The sequence below is a fragment of the Pongo abelii genome, chromosome 20 (genome assembly GCF_028885655.2).
Source record: "Pongo abelii isolate AG06213 chromosome 20, NHGRI_mPonAbe1-v2.0_pri, whole genome shotgun sequence".
In the NCBI taxonomy this organism is placed as follows: domain Eukaryota; kingdom Metazoa; phylum Chordata; class Mammalia; order Primates; family Hominidae; genus Pongo; species Pongo abelii.
In genome coordinates, this window is record NC_072005.2 from 4,086,876 (window position 1) to 4,108,195 (window position 21,320).

At 54.6% G+C, this 21,320-nt stretch overlaps 2 protein-coding genes across 16 annotated transcripts in view; one reads left to right on the forward strand and one right to left on the reverse strand.

The window, feature by feature from the left end:
- Positions 1–1,070: 1,070 nt before the first annotated feature.
- SIRT6 (sirtuin 6) lies at positions 1,071–9,734 on the reverse strand. Of its 10 annotated transcripts, none has more exons than XM_024238123.3 (8): positions 9,542–9,728; positions 7,856–7,983; positions 6,185–6,367; positions 4,150–4,209; positions 2,843–2,938; positions 2,681–2,761; positions 1,990–2,113; positions 1,071–1,908 (listed from the first exon to the last, which is right to left on the reverse strand). In XM_024238123.3, the coding sequence occupies exons 1-8, from the start codon at positions 9,605–9,607 to the stop codon at positions 1,579–1,581; spliced, it is 1,068 nt and encodes a 355-aa protein (XP_024093891.3). In that variant the 5' UTR covers positions 9,608–9,728; the 3' UTR covers positions 1,071–1,578. The 10 variants fall into 10 exon arrangements, with proteins under 10 accessions (XP_024093891.3, XP_054395337.1, XP_063575349.1 ...); XM_054539362.2 differs by having other exon boundaries at positions 2,685–2,761; positions 9,542–9,716; XM_063719279.1 differs by lacking the exon at positions 9,542–9,728 and adding an exon at positions 8,361–8,785.
- ANKRD24 (ankyrin repeat domain 24) overlaps positions 9,688–21,320 on the forward strand; it is a 42,637-nt gene continuing 31,004 nt past the window's right edge. For 2 of the 6 annotated variants that reach the window (XM_054539365.2, XM_054539369.2), the window contains exons 1-2: positions 9,707–9,942; positions 13,429–13,501. In XM_054539365.2, the coding sequence (XP_054395340.2) occupies positions 9,920–9,942; positions 13,429–13,501 (96 nt within the window). In that variant the 5' untranslated portion in view covers positions 9,707–9,919. Of the gene's footprint in view, positions 9,943–10,136; positions 11,816–13,428; positions 13,502–21,320 lie in introns of those variants that run through there. The other 4 variants (XM_063719278.1, XM_054539364.2, XM_054539368.2 and 1 more) reach the window with 4 other exon arrangements.

Consider the following 21,320-nt stretch of genomic DNA (forward strand, 5'->3'; position numbering starts at 1 on the left):
CTGATCCGAAATAAAGTATTTTGACAGAACCCTTGCTTTGGTGTGGAGGCGGAGTCTGGGGCTCCTCCACTCCCCAGGAGGGGCTGGGCCAGCCTGGGATGGGGGAGTGAGGTGTGGGCTCCACACCCCCGCCAGATGTCCACGCTGGAGCAGCGGAAGGAGAGGCGCCGGGCACGACTTCAGCACCTTGGAGAGCGGCGGCGGGCGGAGTGCGGGGAGGCAGGCGTGGCGCTTCCAAGGTGTCCCCTCCGGGGTTGCGGGGAAGGCAGCTGCCTTCCCGGGGATCTGGGCGGCCCATCCTGCTCGTTTTGCGGGTGAGGACACCGAGGCGTCGGAAGTGGAGGGACTGCCCAAGGTCACAGCTGGGGAGGGTGGAACCCGGCTGCTCCTGCGCTCTTCTGTGGGGTCGCCACCACTGCGGGCTGTGCGCGCCTGCCTGGGAGCGATCGCAAAATCGTGCCCAAAGCACAGGTGGGGGCTCACAGCCTGGGGGCAAATGTTAAACAACAACAAAAAGCATGTGCATAAGTGTATAACTACAAACTGAGTGCTCAGAAAATGCCAGCTGCCTTATTGGCTTCATCATCAGAAAACTGGCCTGATCCGTGGTGTGGGGGGAGAGGTGAGCCCTTGTTCCTCGGCCCCCAGGCTTGAGGGGCAGGGATTGCAACGGAGCCCAGGCAGGTGGTCCAGGGAGGAGGGGACCACGAACTCCTGACCCAGGGGGAAGAGGACCTGCCACAAATTGGGAATTTAAACACTCACTGGGCACAGTGGCTCATGCCCGTTAAATCCAGCACTTTGGGAGGTCGAGGTGGCCTGACTGCTTGAGCCCAGCAGTTTGAGACCGGCCTGGGTCACCTAGTGAGACCCCCGTCTCTACAAAAAATGCAAACAATTAGCTGGATGTGGTGGCACACACTTATAATCCCAGCTACTTGGGAGGCTGAGGCAGGAGAATCGCTTGAATCTAGGAGGCAGAGGCTGCAGTGAGCTATCACGCCACTGCATTCCAGCCTTGGTGACAGAGTGAGACTCTGGCTCAGTAAAATAAAATAAACACACTGAGATGCAAGAAGGAAATTGTTTTTATTGCATTGAGGACTTTTCCAGAAGCCTGGTGGACCCACGTCTCCCTCCAGCCCCAAAGGCAGTGCAAGTCTCTACTGATCCCCCACTTCAAGGTGGGTCTCCTCTCCTGCAGGGCCCATGGAGGAGGGGTAGGGTGGGGTGTGGGGGGCCCGGAAGGGAGGCCCTACGGACAGAGAGAGTTCACTCCTGTTTAAGCTGGAGACCAGGGAGGGCCCAGCCTCACCTCTGGACAACACAGCAAGTCAGAGGCTGGGGTGTGGCAGGGGATCAGCTCTCAGCTCCAGGGTGTGGCTTCTTCCCGGAACTGCACCAGAGGCCCCTGGAGCCCAGGGAGGGACCAAGGAGGGCAGGTGCAACCCCTGGCCTGGAGCACAGCTCTCAGAGCCCTGAGGCTCCCGGGGACAGAAACAAGTAACAAAGTGAGACCACGAGAGAAAAAGAATCCACAGTTTCTACAAAAAGCCCCGCCCTCCCCAAGCACCCTGGTCAGCTTGGGACCACCTCGGCCTTCACCCTTTTGGGGGGTCTGTGGGGGGCAGGGCTGGTGGGCCGCTCCCGTTTGGGGCTGGCGGGCTCTGAGCCGTTGTGCTGGGCGCAGGGCTCCTGCTTGGGGCCGGCGGGGATAGAGCCGTTGATCCGGGTGGGTGATTCCTCCTTGGGCTCCAGCTTGGGGGTGGGCGGACGGGGCAGGGGTGGCAGCGCCCTCTCCAGCACACGGGGGCCGTCCCAGGCGGGGATCTCCAGCCCCAGGTGCTTCATGAGCCGGGTCATGACCTCGTCAACGTAGCCATGGATGCGGAGGTCAGCATGGCGGTCCTGCCGGGAGGCGGGATGGGTCAGGCGTGGGGGGCAGAGGGTGCATGGTGGTCCCGGGCAGGGGTGGGCTCAGACACCTACGTGCTTGGTGGGCTGCAGGTTGACGATGACCAGGCGGCCTCCCCGGCGCTTGGTAGCCAGCGGCAGGTTCCCGCTGGGTCGGATCTGCAGCGATGTGCCCAGCGTGATGGACAGGTCGGCGTTCCTGGGGCCGGGGAGCATGGGCTGAGCCTGATGCCCTGCTCCTGCCAACATCCCGAGCCAGCCCTGGGGGCCCGTTCACACCTAGGCCATCTGTGCTCACTGGGGTGCTCAAGGCCAGCCCCACTCCCGTGTCAGCCTTTGGGATCCCACTCCGCCCTCCTCTGCTGTCTGTTGGCAGGGTCATTGATCTGGGCGGGCCCTTAGACACTTCTGGGGAGTATCACAGTGTGGTAAGAGCTTGGACGCCTAGGGTGGGACCCCGGCTCAGTCACCTCCTGGCTGGGCAGCACTGGATAGAGGAGACACCTGGCGGAAGCCTTGGTTTCCTTGGACAGCACCCACCCAGAGCCATGAGGTGGTGTGTGTGTGTGGGGGGGGGGGGGTGTGTGCGTGTGCGTGTGCGTGTGTGTGTGTGTGCGTGCAGCCCCTGGCCTGGCCCACCTGCTCCAGGAAGCCTCCCCTGACTGCCTCTGAGCCTCAGCCACTGTCCCGTGCTGGAGCTGGCTGTGTTTCTGCCGTCGTCCCACCCTGCCCCACCATGGGCTCCCTGGGGGTGGGGGGGTCAGACCTGCTGGCCTCATCGGCGAGTGCCAGGTCCCGGTCGGGCAGGGAGTCCTCCCAGTCTAGGATGGTGTCCCTCAGCTCTCCCCTGCAATGAGGAAGCTGAGGAGAGTCCGCAGGGGCCTCGCAGCCTCCCCTGGAGCCCAGGGCAAGGGTGGGGGTGGCTCACCTGCAGGCCCGCAGCCCCCTTGCCTTAGCTACGGTGCAGAGCCGGCCCGTGGCCTTCAGGCCCATCGTGCCCACGACTGTGTCCCGGACATACTGCCTGTGTAAGGGAGGAAGCGGGAGGATGGGGCCAGGTCAGCCCCCGTGGGTGACTCTCGAACTGTTTCTAGGGCAACGTTCTCCCAGGGAGGTGGGGGGTGGACAGGTGACCAGAACTAGCACCCAGCGACACGGAACGAGAAGCCTTCCACGAATAACGGGCCGGGATGCTGCTTGGTGCCCAGAGCACAGAAAACAAAGCGGGAAACTGTCCCAGACAAAGGGGCTCGAGAGACAAGACCCTGCATGGATCCCGGACCAGGAGAAACAGGAACAATTGGAGCATGGGGGCGACAGGCCGAGTCTGGATTCAGGATTAGAGAAGGCGACGTCCACTTTACTTTTCCTGACTTTAATAGTTATACAGGGCCGGGCGCGGTGGCTCACGCGTGTCACCCCAGCACTTTGGGAGGCTGAGGCGGGCGGATCATGAGGTCAGGAGTTCAACACCAGCCTGGCCAATATGGTGAAACCCTGTCTCTACTAAAAATATAAAAATTAGCCGGGCGTGGTAGCGGGCGCCTGTAGTCGCAGCTACTCGGGAGGCTGAGGCAGAAGAATTGCCTGAACCCAGGAGGTGGAGGTTGCAGTGAGCCAAGATTGCCCCACTGCACTCCAGCCTGGGTGACAGAGCGAGACTCTGTCTCAAAAAAAAAGAGAAACACAGAGATAAGAAGGCCCCTGTGGCTGTAGGCCCCGGACCACCAAGGGTAGCTGGCTACCACCAGCAGCCAGGAAAAGGCAGGACAAATCCTCCTCTACAGGTTGCAGAGGCGCATGGCCCTGCAGACACCTGGATTTTGGACTTCTGGTCCTCAGAACTAACTGTGAGATCAAAAATTTCTATTGTTCTAAGCTGCTCATCTGTGGCAGGTTGCTACAGCAGTGCCAGGACACGGATGTACCCCCCCCAGGAGGGAGGCATGGCCCCCCCAAATCCCTCCAGGAGGAAGGCATGCCCCCCAAATCCCTCCAGGAGGGAGACATACTCCTCATATCCCCCCAAGAGGGAGACATGCCCCTCAGATCCCCCCAGGAGGGCCACACCCCAGTCCCCCCACACCCTCTGGGTCTCTGGGACATCAGCTTCGACCCCACCCCCTCTGGCAGAGCCCGCCCTGAGGGAGGGATGGCGGCTGCATGGCTCACAACGTGCACCTGCCTGGGGGCAGCCTGGCAGAGCCCCCGCCCCTGCACCCAGGTGGCACTCACGTCTTACACTTGGCACATTCTTCCACAAACATGTTCCCGTGAAGCTCTGCCAGTTTGTCCCTGTGGGAAGAGAAGGAAGAGGCTCGATGCTGGGAAGGGCTCCCTGGATGTCCAGGCTTTGGGGCTGGTGCTAAGCCCCTCTCCTCCAGGAAGGCTTCCCAGACTCCTCTCCCACAACATTGATCAACTCCTTCTTTCTGGCTCTTCTAGCTCCTGGCTCCACCATTCATCTGCTGTGCATCTCTGGGCAAGTGGCCCAACCTCTCTGAGCCCAAGGAATCATTAACCCCTGAGGCTGAACCCACCTTAGATAATGGGAAGCCCTTTCCACTCACAAAATGCCCGTCCCCCTCCGAGAGCATATGGGAACCTCCTGATGTCACCAGGTCAGAAGCACAGGAATTCGAATTCCCAGTTTATCATGGAAGAAACCGAGAAAATGAGTGGCCCCGAAGCATGAGATCCAATGCCAGCTTTGTTTTATCTATTTATTTATTTTGAGACAGAGTTTTGCTCTTGTTGCCCAGGTTGGAGTGCAATGGCACAATCTCAGCTCACCGCAACCTCCGCCTCTGGGGTTCAAGTGATTCTCCTGCCTCAGCCTCCTGAGTAGCTGGGACTACAGATGCATGCCACCACGCCCGGCTAATTTTCACCACGCCCGGCTAATTTTTTGTATTTTTAGTAGAGACAGGGTTTCACCGTATTAGCCAGGATGGTCTCGATCTCCTGACCTTGTGATCCACCTGCCTCGGCCTCCCAAAGTGCTGGGATTACAGGCGTGAGCCACCGTACCCAGCCTAATTTTTCCATTTTTAGTAGAGACGGGGTTTCACCACGTGGTCAGGATGGTCTCAATCTCCTGAACTCGTGATCCGCCCGCCTTGGCTTCCCAAAGTGGTGAGATTCCAGGCATAAGTCACCACACCTGGCCCTCCTTTGCTTTTTTTTTCTCGAGACAGAGTCTTGCTCTGTCACCCAAGCTGGAGTGCAGTGGTGCCATCTCGGCTTACTGCAACCTCGGCCTCCCGGGTTCAAGCGATTCTCCTGACTCAGCCTCCTGAGTAGCTGGGATTACAGGCACGCACCACCACGCCCAGCTAATTTTTGTATTCTTAGTAGAGATGGGGTTTCACCATGTTGGCCAGGCTGGTCTCGAACTCTTGACATCGTGATCCGCCCGCCTCGGCCTCCCAAAGTGCTGGGATTACGGATGTGAGCCACCATGCCCGGCCCCTCCTTTGCTTTTATAAGCAGAGAAAAATCTCTTCCTCACCCCTCACCCCTGGCTGCCGAGCTCCTCGTCTCAACAACTGACCTGGCTGTCACTGGTTGCCCCAGGGGTGAGACCCGGCAAAGAGGGCCACACTTCTATTAGGAAATCAGCCTGCCCCAGAGCACAGGTTCACTCCAGTGTCAGACACGTTTAGTGTCAGATTAACAAAGATGGATATTAAAAACACAACAGGCCAGGCATGGTGGCTCACACCTGTAACCCCAGCACTTTGGGAGGCTGAGGCGAGCAGATCACCTGAGGTCAGGAGTTCAAGACCAGCCTGGCCAACATGGAGAAACCCCATCTCTACTAAAAATACAAAATTAGCTGGGCGTGATGGCGCGTGCCTGTAATCCCAGCTGCTAGGGAGGCTGAGGTAGGAGAATCGCTTGAACCCGGGAGGCTGAGCCAAGATCACACCATTGCACTCCAGCCTGGGCAACAAGAGCGAAACTCAGTCTCAAAAACAACAACAATAACAACGACAACAACAACAACAACAAAAACAAACTGCAACTTCTAGACCCTGACAGCTCTCCTCCCCTTAGCCCCATCCCGAGGGAAATTCTGCTACTGGCCCCGTCGGGGACAGGTCTGAGCCACGGGACTCAGAAATCTCCATACACTGGGCCAAGAAAGATCCAGAGAACTCAGGGCTAGAATCTTATAAAACCAGGAAAGGAGACTCTCCCCCCTAAAAACGCAAACACGGTTTGTGGGGCCCCAAGCGCTTTCCTGGGGGCAGGGCCAGGGTGTTACCTGGGGAAGCCTGAGCGCACATGGAGCCCGTCCACGTTCTGGCTGACCAGGAAGTGGAGGAGGCCCACGCGCTCCAGCTGCACCAGCGCCATGTGGGTCTGCGTGGGCCGCGCGCTCTCAAAGGTGGTGTCGAACTTGGGGGCCAGACCTCGCTCCTCCATGGTCCAGACTCCGTGGGGACCCCTGAAGGTGGCAGGCCGGGAGAGATGGACGGGGAGAGGGGAACAGAAAAAGAGACAGAGGGAGAATCAGAGAGGTATAGAGAGAAAGTTGGAGAGACAGAAAATCAGGAGACAGAGAGAGACAGGGAGACAGAGAGGGAATCAGAAACAGAAATAGAGGGTGAGTTGGAAGAACAGGGAGAGGGGGACAGAACAAGACACAGAGAAATAAAGAGTTAAAGACAAAGAAAGCAAGTCAGAGACAGAATTGGACAGAGACAGAGAGAGGGAGAGGCAGAGAGAGAGAGATGAATTCACAAGAAGGCAAAAATGACTTATTCTATTCAACCAACACTGCTGCTTCAATGAGCCCTGACGATGCTCACGTGGACCCAAGCCCTGCCCTCCAGAAGTCCTTGATCTTAGGGGAGACAAGTGGACACAGATCCTCTGGCCCCAAGAGTCAAGCCTGGACCAGAGGAGGTACCTGGGTCTGGGGAAGCCCAGTGGAGGTGGGGGCCCTGGGGCACGTGGAAGGGCTTCCTGGAGAAGGCCAAGCAGTTTCTTGAAGGGTGAGAGGGAAGATCAGACAGAAGGGGTAAACAAAGGCCTGGGTGCTGGGAAGAGCCCATGAGTTTAGGAGAAAATGCAAGTGTTTTGGGGGCTGCAGCAGGAGCAGGAGGGGCTGAAGTTGGAGAGGTGATTCAGGGCTGGGGCAGGAAGGGCTTCAGCTTCCAGCACAAGGTATTCAGAACTCTACACTGCCTGGCAATGGGGAGCCACAGCAGGTTACGGAAGAGGAGAAGGAGGAGAAATTCACGCCTTGGCTTTTTTTTTTTTTTTTTTTTTTTGAGATGGAGTCTGGCTCTGTTGCCCAGGCTGGAGTACAATGGCACGATCTTGGCTGACTGCAACCTCTGCCTCCCGGGTTCAAGCGATTCTCCCACCTCGGCCTTCCAAGTAGCTGGGATTACAGGTGCCTGCCACCACACCTGGCTACGCTTGCAAATATGAAAGACTATATTTCCCAGCATCCCTTGCAGCCAGGTGTGATCAGGTGACAGTGTTCTGGCCAATGGGGTGAGTGGAATGCTGGTTGTGACAAGGGACGCATCTTTTTGTTTTGTTTTTAGACGGAGCCTCACTCTGTCGCCCAGGCTGGAGTGCAGTGGTACGATCTCGGCTCACTGCCTCCACCTCCCAGGTTCAAGCGATTCTCCTGCCTCAGCCTCCCGAGTAGCCGGGACTACAGATGTGTGCCACCACAACTGTCTAATTTTTGTATTTTTAGTAGAGATGGGGATTCACCATACTGGCCAGGCTGGTCTGGAATTCCTGACCTTGTGATCCACCACGCCCAGCCAAGGGACACATCTTAAAGGGAGTACCCAGGACACATCCAGGAGGAAAGCAGATGAATGGGTTCTAATTCCCAGATGTGTGTGGCTTGCAGGGAATCCCCTGGCAGCCTGGTGGGCCTTGCCTCGACTTCCCCTGCACACTCACAGACCTGAAGTCGGGGATGCCAGAGGCAGTGCTGATGCCGGCACCCGTGTGGAACACCACATTGGAGGACTGCCAGACCAGCCTCGCCAGTTCCCACACCTTCCGCTCCAGCTCCTCTGGGGGGTCGAAGATCTATGGGGGGAGAGAGCAGATGGAAGGGTCAAAACAGTTCCCCCAAGTGGCAAGGTCACGCACGAGCCACAGACTGAGCTGTCCCTGTCTTGCCTGAGGGAGGAAAATGGACTGGAAAAGGCAGCTTGTCCTCATACCCCTCCTCTGCCTACGACCTTCCATGCCTCCCATCTGCCTTGTCAAAGCCCTAGCCCTCCCCACGGCCCACCAGGCCCTGCACTACCTCCTCTGCCCTCTTCTCCTCCCTCTCCCCGCCTCACTCTGCTCCAGCCACACAGGTCTCCTCCCTGTTCCTCCATCACACCAGGCACAGTCCCGCCTCAGGGCCACACCCTTTAATGCTCTTCCCCCAGATACCCACTGGCTCCCTCCCTCACCTCCTGTAACTTGTGGCTCAGATGTCACTTCAGTGACAGTGACGCCTCCCTTGGCCACCTGGTTTCCATGCAACCCCTAGTCAGTCTCCCTTACTAGAAAGAGGGGTTTTTAATCTGTGTTGCTCCTGGCTGTGGCCTTAGTACCTAGAAAGTGCCTGACCCACAGTAAGTGCTCCATAAATGTTGGTGGAATAAAGTGACTAACAGGCCGGGTGTGGTGGCTCATGCCTATAATCCTAGCACTTTGGGAAGCCAAGGTGGGTGGATCACTTGAGGTCAAGAGTTCGGGCCCAGACTGGCCAACATGGTGAAACCCCACCTCTACTAAAAATACAAAAATTAGCCGGGCGTGGTGGCAGGCGCCTGTAATCTCATCTACTCTACTCAGGAGGCTGAGGCAGGAGAATCGCTTGAACCTAGGAGGCGGAGGTTGCAGTGAACCCAGAATGCTCCACTGCACTCCAGCCTGGGCGACAAACTCCGTCTCAAAAATAATAATAATAATAATAATAAAAGAAAGTGACTAACAGCAACAGTGAAGAGTGGGGCTTCTGGATGGGCGCACACCATCGGCCCTTATTAAATGCATGAGTCAGAATGCATGGGCCAGCCTTATGGAATGGGGCCATCTTCACCTCGTTTGCAGAAAGTTTGGAGATGGAGACCCAGAAGGGAAGTGACTTCCCCAAATTCCCACAGTGCGCGGAGGGGGCAGCCGATCCTTCCACTTCCCCTCTGAGTGGCTGGAGGGATCTTTCTGGCACATTCTGTCCAGGCCCCTCGCCAGGGCAAAACCCTTCCCCATCACCCTCAGGATAAAGTGCTAACTCCCTAGCCTGGCATTTGAGCCCCGTCCTGGCCCGGCTCTGGAAACCTCCCAGGCCTAATCGTTCTCCAGGTGTGTTTATTCCCACCTCCCTGCCTTTGCGCCTGTCGTCCCCTCCTCCTGGAACTACATCCCCTCTCTCCCCGATCAGCCCCGACAGGGTGGCCACAGAGTTGGGCGTGTTCGCGTCCCCCGGCGCGCAGGGGCGTCACTTCCCGCCCCTTCCTCACTGGGAAGTCCCTCCCATTGTCTAGCCTCAGTGCCTCCTGATATTCCCACAATGTCCCCCTGCCGTCCGGCCGCTCCCAGCCCGCGGCCCTGGGGTGCGATGCTCGGGACCCTAGGACGCGCTCACCTCGGGAAGGCCGCACTTGCCCTTGTCCGCGTACGGCGACAGCCCCGCCGCATAATTCACCGACATCCTCGACTGCCCCACGGGAACAATAAAGTTTCCCTTGTTGAGGCCGCTTCCGCCGGAAGCGGGGCGGGGCGGGGAAGAAGGAGGAACCGCGTTCGCGTCCTGCGCACCCGGCCTCCTACGGCAAGGCGCATGCGCCTCGTGCTGACGCCGCAGGCGACGTGGTAACTGCTGTCAGAAGGAAGCCTGCCTCATTGCGTGCCGGTGTTTGTGGGGCTTGGGAAGGGGCTGCACGTTGACCCGGGCGGGAAATTGGGGCGGCCGCCTACGTGAGAGTTCTCCAGTCACCTCTAAAATGAGGGACACAGGCTATCCATGCCCCCACAACTTCTTTTACGGACTAGTAAATTCCATAAGGACAGAGCCGGAAAGCAGGGTCCCCAGTCTAAGGGTTTTGAATGCCACTCAGAGTTATCTGAATATCTCATTTGTGTGTGTGTCTGTGTGTGTGTGTGTGTGTGTGTGTGTGTGTGTGTGTGTGTGAGACGGAGCCTCGCTCTGTTGCCCAGGCTGGAGTGCAGTGGCGCAATCTAGGTTCACTGCAACCTCCGCCTCTTGGGTTCAAGCGATTCTCCTGCCTCAGCCTCCCTAGTAGCTGGGATTACAGGCGCCCGCCACCACACCCAGCAAATTTTTGTATTTTTTAGTAGAGACGGGGTTTCTCCATGTTGATCAGGCTGGTCCCGAACTCCTGACTTCCGCCCGCCTCAGCCTCCCAAAGTGCTGGGTTTACAGGCGTGAGCCACTCTGTCTGGCCAAGTTATCTGAGTATCATCCAACTGGAGGTTCTGCATTCTGTAGGACAGGTCCTGCTCAAGGTCAGTGGGGCTGGTGGCCTGGAGGACTCATTTAAGAATCATGTGTTGAGTACCTACTTTGTACTGGGCACACTGGAGAGCAAAGGTAGTACCATCTATGCCCTAGTGGCTGGGTGTGGACACAAACATGTGACCAGGTAATGGTGACGTGGTGTGGTTGGGATGCAATGGGTGATGCAGAGGGCACAGGGCAGTGAGGGGGCTCACAGGAGGCACCTGACCCAGGCTGGGGGCATCTGGGAGGGCTTCCTGGAGGAGGGGATGTTGCAGCAAAGATCTAAAGAGTGCATGAGCTGGACGCAGTGGCTCACGCCTGTAATCCCAGCACTTTGGGAGGCTGAGGCAGGCGGATCACCTGAGATTGGGAGTTCGAGACCACCCTGACCAACATGGAGAAACCCTGTCTCTACTAAAAATACAAAATTAGCTGGGTGTGGTGGCCTGTAATCCCAGCTGCTCGGGAAGCTGAGGCAGGAGAATTGCTTGAACCCAGGAGGCGGAGATTGCAGTGAGCCGGAGATTGCGCCATTGCACTCCAGCCTGGGCAACAAGCACGAAACTCCGTCTCAAAAAAATAAAATAAAATAAATAAATAAAGAGTGCATGAGTCAGGTAGAGCCGGTTAGGGGTGACACGAAGTACAGAAAGAATGTTCCTGGTGGGGGGAACAGCAAGTGCAAAGGCTGAGAAGAGAGGAAGAGCATGGCTCCTTCCAGAAACTAAAATCAGTCCAGTGATGATAGGGAAGATCGTGGGTGTCTTCCCGCCAGAGCCAGTTGGCCAGCAGGCAGTCCGCTGCCAGCCTGTCTCCTCCCTCGGCTCATCCCCGGCCCCCTGGGGCGGCCGCCTGCTCAGAGCCGATCAGGTGTCAGAGTGGAACGGCTGGAGCTGCTCGTGGCCCAGCTGGGAGTGGGTAACCGGAGCCGGCAGTGGGCACTGTGGCCGGGAGCTCGGGGCACTGGAGCTGCAGGAGGTAGGGGAGGAAGGAGGTGGGAGAGGCCCAGGATGGAGGATCCCCTTATGGCCCCAGGCCCCTGAGCGCTTGTATGTGGGAGAAAGAAGCCGTGCTGGGTCCCAGCCAGGCTGCGGAGCTACCTAGGTACCCTGACACACACATGCACTCGTTCACCCACGCACTTCCCACTTGCCGGCCTGTGCCCTGCCTAGCTTCCTCCAAGGCGGGTGCTCAACATCCCACCCGGCCATCAGGCCCTTCTTATTTACCATCACGTCTTCCAGCAAGCAGCTCCCTAAATTTAGCAGGCATTTCTCCCTCCCCCGAACCCACGGATTGTCTTCTCCTAAGCAGCCTGTGAACTCCTCTGTTGGGTGTCTTATTACCCCCTGCTTTGGGTGTGATTGAATCCTCCAGTCAGAGGTAGAAGAAAAAAGGGTAGGTAGTGAGTGAATGGGTACTGGTGGAGGGGTAAATGAATGGATGGGTGGGTGGATGGATGGGGGGCGAATAGATGGATGGGCGGTTGGGTAGATGTATGGATGGATGGGTGGATTGATGATTGGGTGGATGGATGAATGGGTGGGTGATTGGGCGAACGGATGGAGGGATGGATAAATGGATGGATGGATGGATGGATGGATTTGTGGTTGGGTGGATGGATGGAGGGATGGATAAGTGGATGGATGAGTGGATGAGTGGATGGGTGGGTGGGTGGATGGGTGGGTGATTGGGTGGGCGGATGCATGGATGGATGGATGGATGGATGGATGGATGGATGGATGCTTGGGTAGATGGATGAAGGGATGGATAAGTGGATGGATGGGTGGATGAGTGGATGGATGAATGGTGGGAGTTGGTAGGTGTTTGAGTGGGTAGATGGATGTGTGGGTGGATGGATGTGTGGGTGAAGCCTGATTAAAGGGTGATGAAGAAGCATGAGAACATGAATTGGGTGGGTGAGCTGTGGGTGGTGGCCAGTGGGTGGGTATACAGTGCTTAGGTGGGAGGATGGATGGCCGGGTGAGTGCATAGGTGGTAAATGCGTGGAGGGGTGGCTTGGAGAATTCACGAGTAGGTAGGTGGACAGGTAGAGGCCATCCCAACCCCTACTCCCTGGTAAGAAGCAGATACAGATTCTCCATCACAGAAATCCCTTTCACACATAGGGCCTCACAGTCACACCCCTCAAAAAACACACCCCCTCGAGATAGGCCTGCCTGACCTCCGTGCCTGCACATGCGGAACGTAGAATAGGCCCAGGTGGACAGAAATGCATGCGTGCACACACCCCACACTCACGTCACACACGTGCATGCAGCCATCGCCCCAGACCTCCACCCACTATGGGTGAATTGCTGTCCCATGGAGGTTCCCTCTGACTATGTAGCAAACATGCCTCTGTGCTGAGAGCCCTCAGCCCTGGCTTCAGTCCCCAGGGAGCCCCTGACTGTTGAAAAGGACAGAGTCAGCCCAGACCCTTCCAAGCCCATGGAGCCAGGGCTGAGGCAGAGGAAGAGACCCAGCCAGGGTAGGCGGGAACCCAATTTGGGGAGTTAGATCTCTGCTTGGGAACGAGAGGCAAAGCTGATCAGAGCAAGGGATTTTGGAACTGGGCTTTGAAGGATGAGTAGGAGTTCAGGAAGAAAAAAGAAACCATTCTAGGCAGAAATAACTGCACAGATAAAAGTTAGAAGACCAGAAAAGGCTTGATCTGTTTGGACAACAGGAAATACCAGTGAGATGCATTTATTGAGCCCCTCATGTTTGGCCAGGCTCTATGTAGGGACCGTACTGAAAACTGACCATGAGTTGGTCAAGAAAGGATCATTTCTGTCATTGTATAGATGAGGGAAGTAAAACAGAGAGGGCAAGTAACCTGCCAAAAGACACACAGCAGGTAGGAGATAGAGCAGGTCTGTGTCTTGCTCTAGGAGCCAGGATTGGTCAGGAAGGAGGAAGTGGTCCTTTTGTGGAGGGAGAGGCAACGGACCCTGCCGCCCACCAAGGACTGGTGTCCCTCACCTTACCCCCACCCTTGCCCTTCCTCAGGTGGCCTGGGGAGAGGAGAAACGCAGGGCACCAACCATGAAGACTCTCAGGGCGCGATTTAAGAAGACAGAGGTGAGTGTGAGGCCCTAGATGCCCGATACACCCCTGCAACTTCAGCCTTCTGTCTCCTGGGGCCTGGCTGAAGATCCACCCTTTCATTCCAGTACCCACCTCTTCTCCTTTCCTCTCTGCTGCCCCCTAGCGTCCTGACCTCTCCACTGCTCTCCGTACAAGCTTTCCAGCCTAGGCCTTTGCCCAGGCCCTAGTCCGCTCCCCATGGAATACCTTCTCGCCGCGTTGCCACCTATCAGACCCTCCTCATTCCTCACAATTTGGCCCCAGTACCACCTCCCCATCCAAACTCCGCTCTCCCCGGCCACAGTGACCCCTTGCTTTTCCAAGCACCCACTTTCCCGAGGACCCTGATCTTTTGCTTTGGTGTGTATGTACTCAGCACGTATTTATATAGCAGGCGCTGTTCCAGGCACAGGGGAATCAGCCAGGGAATAGGGCAGGCAAAAATCCTTGCCCTCGTGGAGCCGACCGCTGAGTACGGGAGATGAACACGAAACAAGATAAATAAGTGACAATGTGTATTTTGTGTCGCGAAGACAGACAAAGCAGGAAAAGGGAACTGAAGCATCCAGGGCAGGGGAGGTGGCTGCAGTTTTAAAGAGGGTGGCCAGGGAAGCCTTCCCAGAGAAGGTGATATTAGAGAAAAGATTAGAAAGGGAAGGGGAGGGCTGGGCATGGTGACTCACGCCTGTAATCCCAGCACTTTAGGAGGCCGAGGCAGGCAGATCACTTGAGGTCAGGAGTTCAAGACGAGCCTGGCCAACATGGTGAAACGTTGTCTCTACTAAAAATACAAAAATTAGCTGGGCACTGTGGCGGGCACCTGTAATCCCAGCTACTTGGGAGGCTGAGGCAGGAGAATTGCTTGAACCTAGGAGGTGGAGGCTGCAGTGAGCTGAGATTGTGCCATTGCACTGCAGCCTGGGCAACAGAGTGAGACTCCATCTCAAAAAAGAAAAAAAAAGAAAAAGAAAGGGAAGGGGAGTGGGGGAGAGAGTTTGCAGGAATTGCATTCCAAATGGCTGGAACAGCCAGTGCAAAGGCCCTGAGGTAGATCCACCTGTCTTCTCTTGCATCCGTGTCTTCGGCTATGAACTCCTAGAAAGACATGCTTCTTCCTCCATCATCCCCACTTCCTCTCAGCCCCCTCAAGTCCCTGTGGCGGCCAATTCAGGGCACAGATGGGGAGGATGAAAGTGAGGGCTTTCACTTCAGGGACAGGCAATCAGCCTTCCTGAGCACCTCTTTGTGCCTGGCCTGGGTGGGCAAGCTTGACTTGGAGCCTTTAGTTTTCCTACCATGGGATACAACCTCCCCATTCAGTGTGTCCTGGAGAAATCAGGGAGTCTGCCTGGAGGAGGTGGCGCCAGAGCAGAGCCTGGAAGAATAGGGAGGATTTAGAGAAGTGAAGGCAGGCACGTGAGGAGCGGGGCACGGACCTGTGTGGGTAAAGATTTGGAGGCTAGACCAGGTCTGCTTGATTCACAGGCATAACAGGAAGATTCTCTTGGCAGGAGCAGAGAGTGCGAGTGAGTGGGAGCTCAGGATCTTTGAAAGCCATTTTTGAAAAGCCAAAAAGAGAGGCCTGTGGAACAAGCCTGGATTTCATTTTTTATTTTATTTTATTTTTGAGACGGAGTTTCCCTCTTGTCGCCCAGGCTGGAGTGCAGTGGCTCTATCTCGGCTCACTGCAACCTCTACCTCCCGGGTTCAAGTAATTCTCTTGCTCCAGCCTCCCGAGTAGCTGCGATTACAGGCATGCACCACCATGCCCAGCTAATTTTGTATTTTTAGTAGAGGCAGGAGTTCACCATGTTGGCCAGGCTGGTCTTGAACTCCTGACATCAGGTCATCCACCCGCCTTGGCCTCCCAAAGTGCTGGGATTACAGGCATGAGCCACCGCACTTGGTCCAGTTTTTTTTGTTGTTGTTGTTTTTGTTTTTTTTGAGACAGAGTCTTTTTCTGTCACCCAGGCTGGAGTGCAATGGTGCTATCTCAACCGACTGCAGCCTCCAACTCCTGGGCTCAAACGATCCTCCTGCCTCAGCCTCCCAAAGTGCAGAGACTACAGGCATGTACCACCAAGCTGGGCTAATTTTTATTTTTTGTAGAGATGGGGTCTAGCTGTGTTGCCCAGGCTGGTCTTAAACTCCTGGCCTCAAGCGATCCTCCTACCTCCCACCCAAAGTGATGGGATTACAGGCGTGAGCCACTGCGCCCAGCCAAGCCTGGGATAGAATCAGGTGGCTCTGAGTTCAAATCCTTTCTCTGTCCCTGGTGTCCTGGGTGACTCTGGGGATGTCATTCCCCCTCTGTGGCTTCCTTCAGTTGTTTCGGCTTATTTGATTTGATGTGATTTCATTTATTTTTGAGACAGAGTCTCACTCTGTTGCTGAGGCTGGAGTGCAGTGGCACGATCTCTGCTCACTGCAACCTCTGCCTCCTGGGTTCAAACAATTCTCCTGCCTCAGCCTCCCAAATAGCTGGGACTACAGGCGCCTGCCACTATGGCTGGCTAAATTTTTTGTAGTTTTAGTAGAGACGGGGTTTCACTATGTTGTTCAGGCTGGTCTCAAGCTCCTGACCTCAGGTGATTCACCCGTCTCGGCCTCCCAAAGTGCTGGAATTACAGGTGTGAGCCACTGCACCCAGCCCATTTTATTTTATTTTAAAACTAATTATTAATTATCATGTTCCCATTCATTTCATTATTCATTTTAATTTTATTTAAAACATTTTAATTTAATAACATTGAATTCACTTTTTTTTTTTTTTTTTAAGTTTTTCTTTCTTCCTTTTTTCTTGAAGGAGTCTCACTCTGTTGCTCAGGCTGGAATGCAGTGTTGTGATCTTGGCTCACTGCAACCTCCGCCTCCTGGGTTCAAGCGATTCTTTTCTTATGCCGTAGCCTCCCGAGTAGCTGGGACTACAGGTGTGCACTACCACGCCCAGCAAATTTTTTGTATTTTTAGTAGAGACGCGGTTTCACCGTGTTGGCCAGGCTGGTCTCAAACTCCTGACCTCAAGTGATCTGCCCACCTCGGCCTCCCAAAGGGTTGCCATTACAGGCGTGAGCCACCATGCCTGGCCCTAAGTTTTTTTTTTTAAGAAATGGAGTCTCACTATGTTGTCCCAGCTGTTCTCAAACTCCTGGGCTCAAGAGATCCTCCCGCCTCAGCCTCCCCGTAGCTGGGACTACAGATGTGCAATACTGTGGCCGGCTTATTTATTTTCATTTTTGTTGATTTTTGAGCACTATAAAGAACATAAGATGTGCTTTGCAGGTGTCAGCTCATTTAATCCTCACCACCATGTTATGAGGCAGGAGCTTTTATTATCTTCATTTTATAGATAAGGGAGGGAAGCCCAGAGAGGTTAAGACACCTGCTCAAGGTCACACAGCTAGGAAGTGAGACACAAGTCTTCCTCCAGGGCTGCGCTACTATCGACATGATTGGCCTGGAGGTGGGAGGGGAGTGCATTGATTGAAAAGAGAACGGGTGGAGACAGACAGTGGGAGAGAAAGAGGTGAAAAACGGCCCATTGACTGCCTACAAAATGTGGCAACGGGTGAGCTTCATTCACTGTGGAGTGATCCTAAAATTTTTCTTCCCATGTGGAATCAATTCCTCGATTATAGTTGACCCTTGAACAATTACAGCCCACCCCCCTGCACAGTCAAAAATCCATGTATAGGCCGGGTGCGGTGGCTCATGCCTGTAATCCCAGCACTTTGGGAGGCCGAGGTGGGTGGATCACAAGGTCAGGAGATCCAGGCCATCCTGGTTAACACGGTGAAACCCCATCTCTACTAAAAATACAAAAAATCAGCCGGGCGTGGTGGCAGACGCCTGTAATCCCAGCTACTCGGGAGGCTGAGGCATGAACCTGGGAGGTGGAGCTTGCAGTGAGCTGAGATGACACCACTGCACTCCAGCCTGGGCAACAGAGCGAGACTCCGTCTAAAAAAAAAAAAAAAAAAAAATCTGGCTCGGCATGGTGGCTCACGTCTGTAATCCCGGCACTTTGAGAGGCAGAGGCGGGCAGATCACCTGAGGTCAGGAGTTCGAGACCAGCCTGGCCAACATGGTGAAACCCCCTCTCTACTAAAAATGCAAAAATTAGCCAGGCAGCCAGGCATGGTGGTGGGCACCTGTAATCCCAGCTACTCAGGAGGCTGAGGAAGGAGAATCTCTTGAACCCAGGAGGCAGAAGTTGCAGTGAGCCGAGGTCATGCCATTGCACGATTGCCCAGCCTGGGCGACAGAGCGAGACTCCGTCTCAAAAAACAAACAAAAAATCCATGTGTAAGTGGACCTGGGCATTCAAACCCATATTTTTCAGGGGTCAACTCCTAAATGCTTTTTTTCCCCAAGCATTCCTCAGAAGTAGTAGCCACTGGTAAACCAAGCCATATGATTGCTTAATTTCCAAAGCATAGTTATATTTAATATTTAAATCAATCTTTCAAGAAGTGTGGGTGGCTAAAAAAGAGATGCTTCATTCGGGATGTGGGTGTGTTTTGATATGTTTGCAATGGGAGGGGTCGGGACAAAGTCAAAATTGGATGGGGACAGGATAGGTGTTAAAACCTCAGACGGGTGTGAGGGCCTCTGAGGGTGTCTGGAGCTGGAGAGGCCTGAGGTTGGCCCACAGCCTGGGCTGGAGCTGTTGCAGCAGATGGGAGGCCTGGCTGTTGGTGGGAAGCTGCAGGGCCTCCATCCTCCCCTCCCAGAGCACCTCGCCATCCATCCCTCCACCTGCCCTTCTCCAGTTTCGCAGCAGGTGGCCGGAGTCAAGTTCAGCTTTTGTTCAGCAGCCCCGAGGGAAGAAAGCAAACACCCATGACTGCAGGGGCCCGGCCTCCTCCTGTCCCTGGGACCTTGTGTTTCGTGTCTTCTAGCCACTGCTACCCCTCTCCTCCTCTCCTTAGGGCACTCTCCGTGCCTTTCCTGGTCTCTAACACCGGCTTTTTCTTATTTATGTATTTACTTTTATTTTATTTCTTTTATTTTTATTTATTTACTTATTTTTTGGCGGACGGAGTCTCGTTGTGTTGCCAGGCTGGAGTGCAATGGCATGATCTCGGCTCACTGCAAGCTCTGCCTCCCGGGTTCAAGAGATTATCCTCTCTCAGCCTCCCAAGTAGCTGGGACTACAGGCACCCACCACCACACCTGGCTAATTTTTGTATTTTTAGTAGAGACGGGGTTTCATCATGTTGGCCAGGTTGGTCTCGAACTCCTGACCTCAGATGATCCGCCTGCCTCGGCCTCCCAAAGTGCTGGGATTACAGACGTGAACCACTGTCCCCAGCCTATTTATTTATTTATTTTGAGACAGAGTCTTGCTCTGTTGCCCAGGCTGGAGTGCAGTGGTGTGATCTTGGCTTACTGCAACCTCTGCCTCCCGGGTTCAAGGGATTCTCCTGCCTCAGCCTCCCGAGTAGCTGAGATTACAGGTGCCTGCCACCACGTCTGGCTAATTTTTTTTTTTTTTGTATTTTTAATAGAGTTGGGGTTTCTCCATGTTGGCCAGGCTGGTCTCAAACTACTGACCTCCAGTGATCCATCCGCCTCAGCCTCCCAAAGTGCTGGGATTACAGGCGAGAGCCACTGTGCCCGGCCAACACTGTTTCTTTCTTCAGGGTCCCAACAGTTGGCATTGCTTACTCTGATCCCCCTCGGGCTGTCCGTGGGCCTCAGTGTTTCCATCCATAAAATGGGAGTTACCTGGAGCTGTTCACCTGGGGCCTCACTGACCTCCTGCCTTTATTTTAGGTTTCAGGAAAATCTCCCAAGTGGGAAGATTGGGGTTTCTAGAGATTCATAGACTGCATACATCAATGCTTCCTGGAAAGTCCTCTTTCTCTTTCTGTCTTTTTTTCTTTTTATATTTTTATTTTTTACTTAAGTATGCATTTTTTTTTTTTTTCAAAGATGAGGTCTTACCATGTTGCCCAGGCTGGTCTTGAACTCCTGGCCTCAAGCGATCCTCCTGCCTTAGCCTCCCAAAGTGCTGGGATTACAGATATTAGCCACCACGCCTGGCCAGGCCTTGTATTTTCATTTTTCACCAAGCCCTGCAAAACCTATAGGTGGTCCTGCATGGAATACAACAGTGACTAAGATAGACAAACATCACTGCCCCTAAGGAGGTGACATTCTAAGGGGAGATCAAGAGGAAACAAGCTGGGCGCGGTGGCTCACGCCTGTAATCCCAGCACTTTAGGAGATCAAGATGGGAGGATCACTTGAGCCCAGGAGTTCGATACCAGCCTGGGCAACATAGCAAGACCCCATCTCTTCAAAAAAATTCAGAAATTAGTTGGGTATGGTGGTGTGTGCCTGTGGTCTCCAGTTACTCAGGAGGCTGAGGTGGGAGGACCACTTGAGCCCAGGAGGTCGAGGCTACAGTGAACGGTGATTGCACCACTGCACTCCAGCCTGGGTGACAGAGCAAGACCCTGTCCCAAAATAAATAAATAAATAGAAATAAAAAATGAGAGTAAACAGAATATTTTTTAAAAGGTATGTAGTATCTTAGGTGGTGATAAGAGGCCCGGTGTGGTGACTCACGCCTGTAATCCCAGCACTTTGGGAGGCCGAGGTGGGTGGATCACTTGAAGTCAGGAATTCGAGACCAGCCTGGCCAACATAGCAAAACCCCGTATCTACTAAAAAATACAAAAATTAGCCAGGCGTGGTGGCGGGCACCTGTAATCCCAGCTACTTGGGAGTCTGAGGCAGGAGAATCGCTTGAATTCGGGAGGCAGGGGTTGCAGTGAGCCGAGATCCTCCACTGCACTCCAGCCTGGGCGTTAAGAGCGAGACTCCATCAAAAAAAAAAAAAAAGAAAAGAAAAAAAGCAACGGAGGAAAAATATAGCTTAAGAAAGGGCTGTCAGAGAAGGGCTCTTGGAAGAGGCATCTCCAACAGTGGACAGCAGTAAAGAAAGCAGCCATGTGCGCGGTGGGGCAGGTGCTCCAGGCAGAAGGAGCTGCAGAGGCCAAGGCTCAGAGGTGGGACCCAGCTGTTTGAAGGACAAGAAGGAGGCGGCTATGGCAGCATGGATTGCACCAAGGGAAATGTAAATGGAGATGATGGCAGATGCGGTGGCTCACGCCTGTAATCCCAGCACTTTGGGAGGCTGAGGCGAGTGGATCACCTGAGGTCAGGAGTTCAAGACCAGCCTGGCCAACATGGTGAAACCCCGTCTCTACTAAAAATACAAAAATTAGCCAGGCATGGTGGCGGGCGCCTGTAATCCCAGATACTCGGGAGACTGAGGCATGAGAATCACTTGAAGCCGGGAGGTGGAGTTTGCAGTAAGCAGAGATCATGCCACTGTATTCCAGCCTGGGCGACAGAGTGAGACTCCATCTAAAGAGAGAGAGAGAGGGAGGGAGGGGGAGAGAGAGAGAAAGAAAAGAGAAGAGAAGAGAAAAGAAAAGGGAAAAGGAAAAGAAAAGAAGGTAAAACTCCATGAGGTCAGGGATCAGGGACTGGCAGAGAGGGGCTGCTCAGAGAAGGGTTGGCAAATGTTTTCTTAAAAGGCCAGAGGGTAAATATTTTTGGTTCGTGGTGCAGACCAGCCTCCGCTCTGCCATTGCAGCCTGAGAATAGCCTTTGACTATCTACACTTTATTTTTCATACCCTCCATGTGGCATCCACCCATCTGTAAATGAATGGGCAGGGCTTGGCCCCAATAAAACTTTATTTATGGACACTGAAATGTGAATTGTTTTGTTTTGTTTCGAGATGGAGTCTGGCTCTGTCACCCAGGCTGGAGTGCTCTCAGGTTACTGCAACCTC

Coding starts and splice junctions, on each gene's coding strand:
- SIRT6 (XM_024238123.3), bottom strand. CDS start 9,607: ATGTCGGTGAATTATGCGGCGGGGCTGTCGCCGTACGCGGACAAGGGC. Junction 6,368..7,855: donor TCTGGCATCCCCGACTTCAG/GTCTGTGAGTGT, acceptor TGCCACCTTCAG/GGGTCCCCACGGAGTCTGGA. Junction 2,939..4,149: donor GAATGTGCCAAGTGTAAGAC/GTGAGTGCCACC, acceptor TCCCTTACACAG/GCAGTATGTCCGGGACACAG.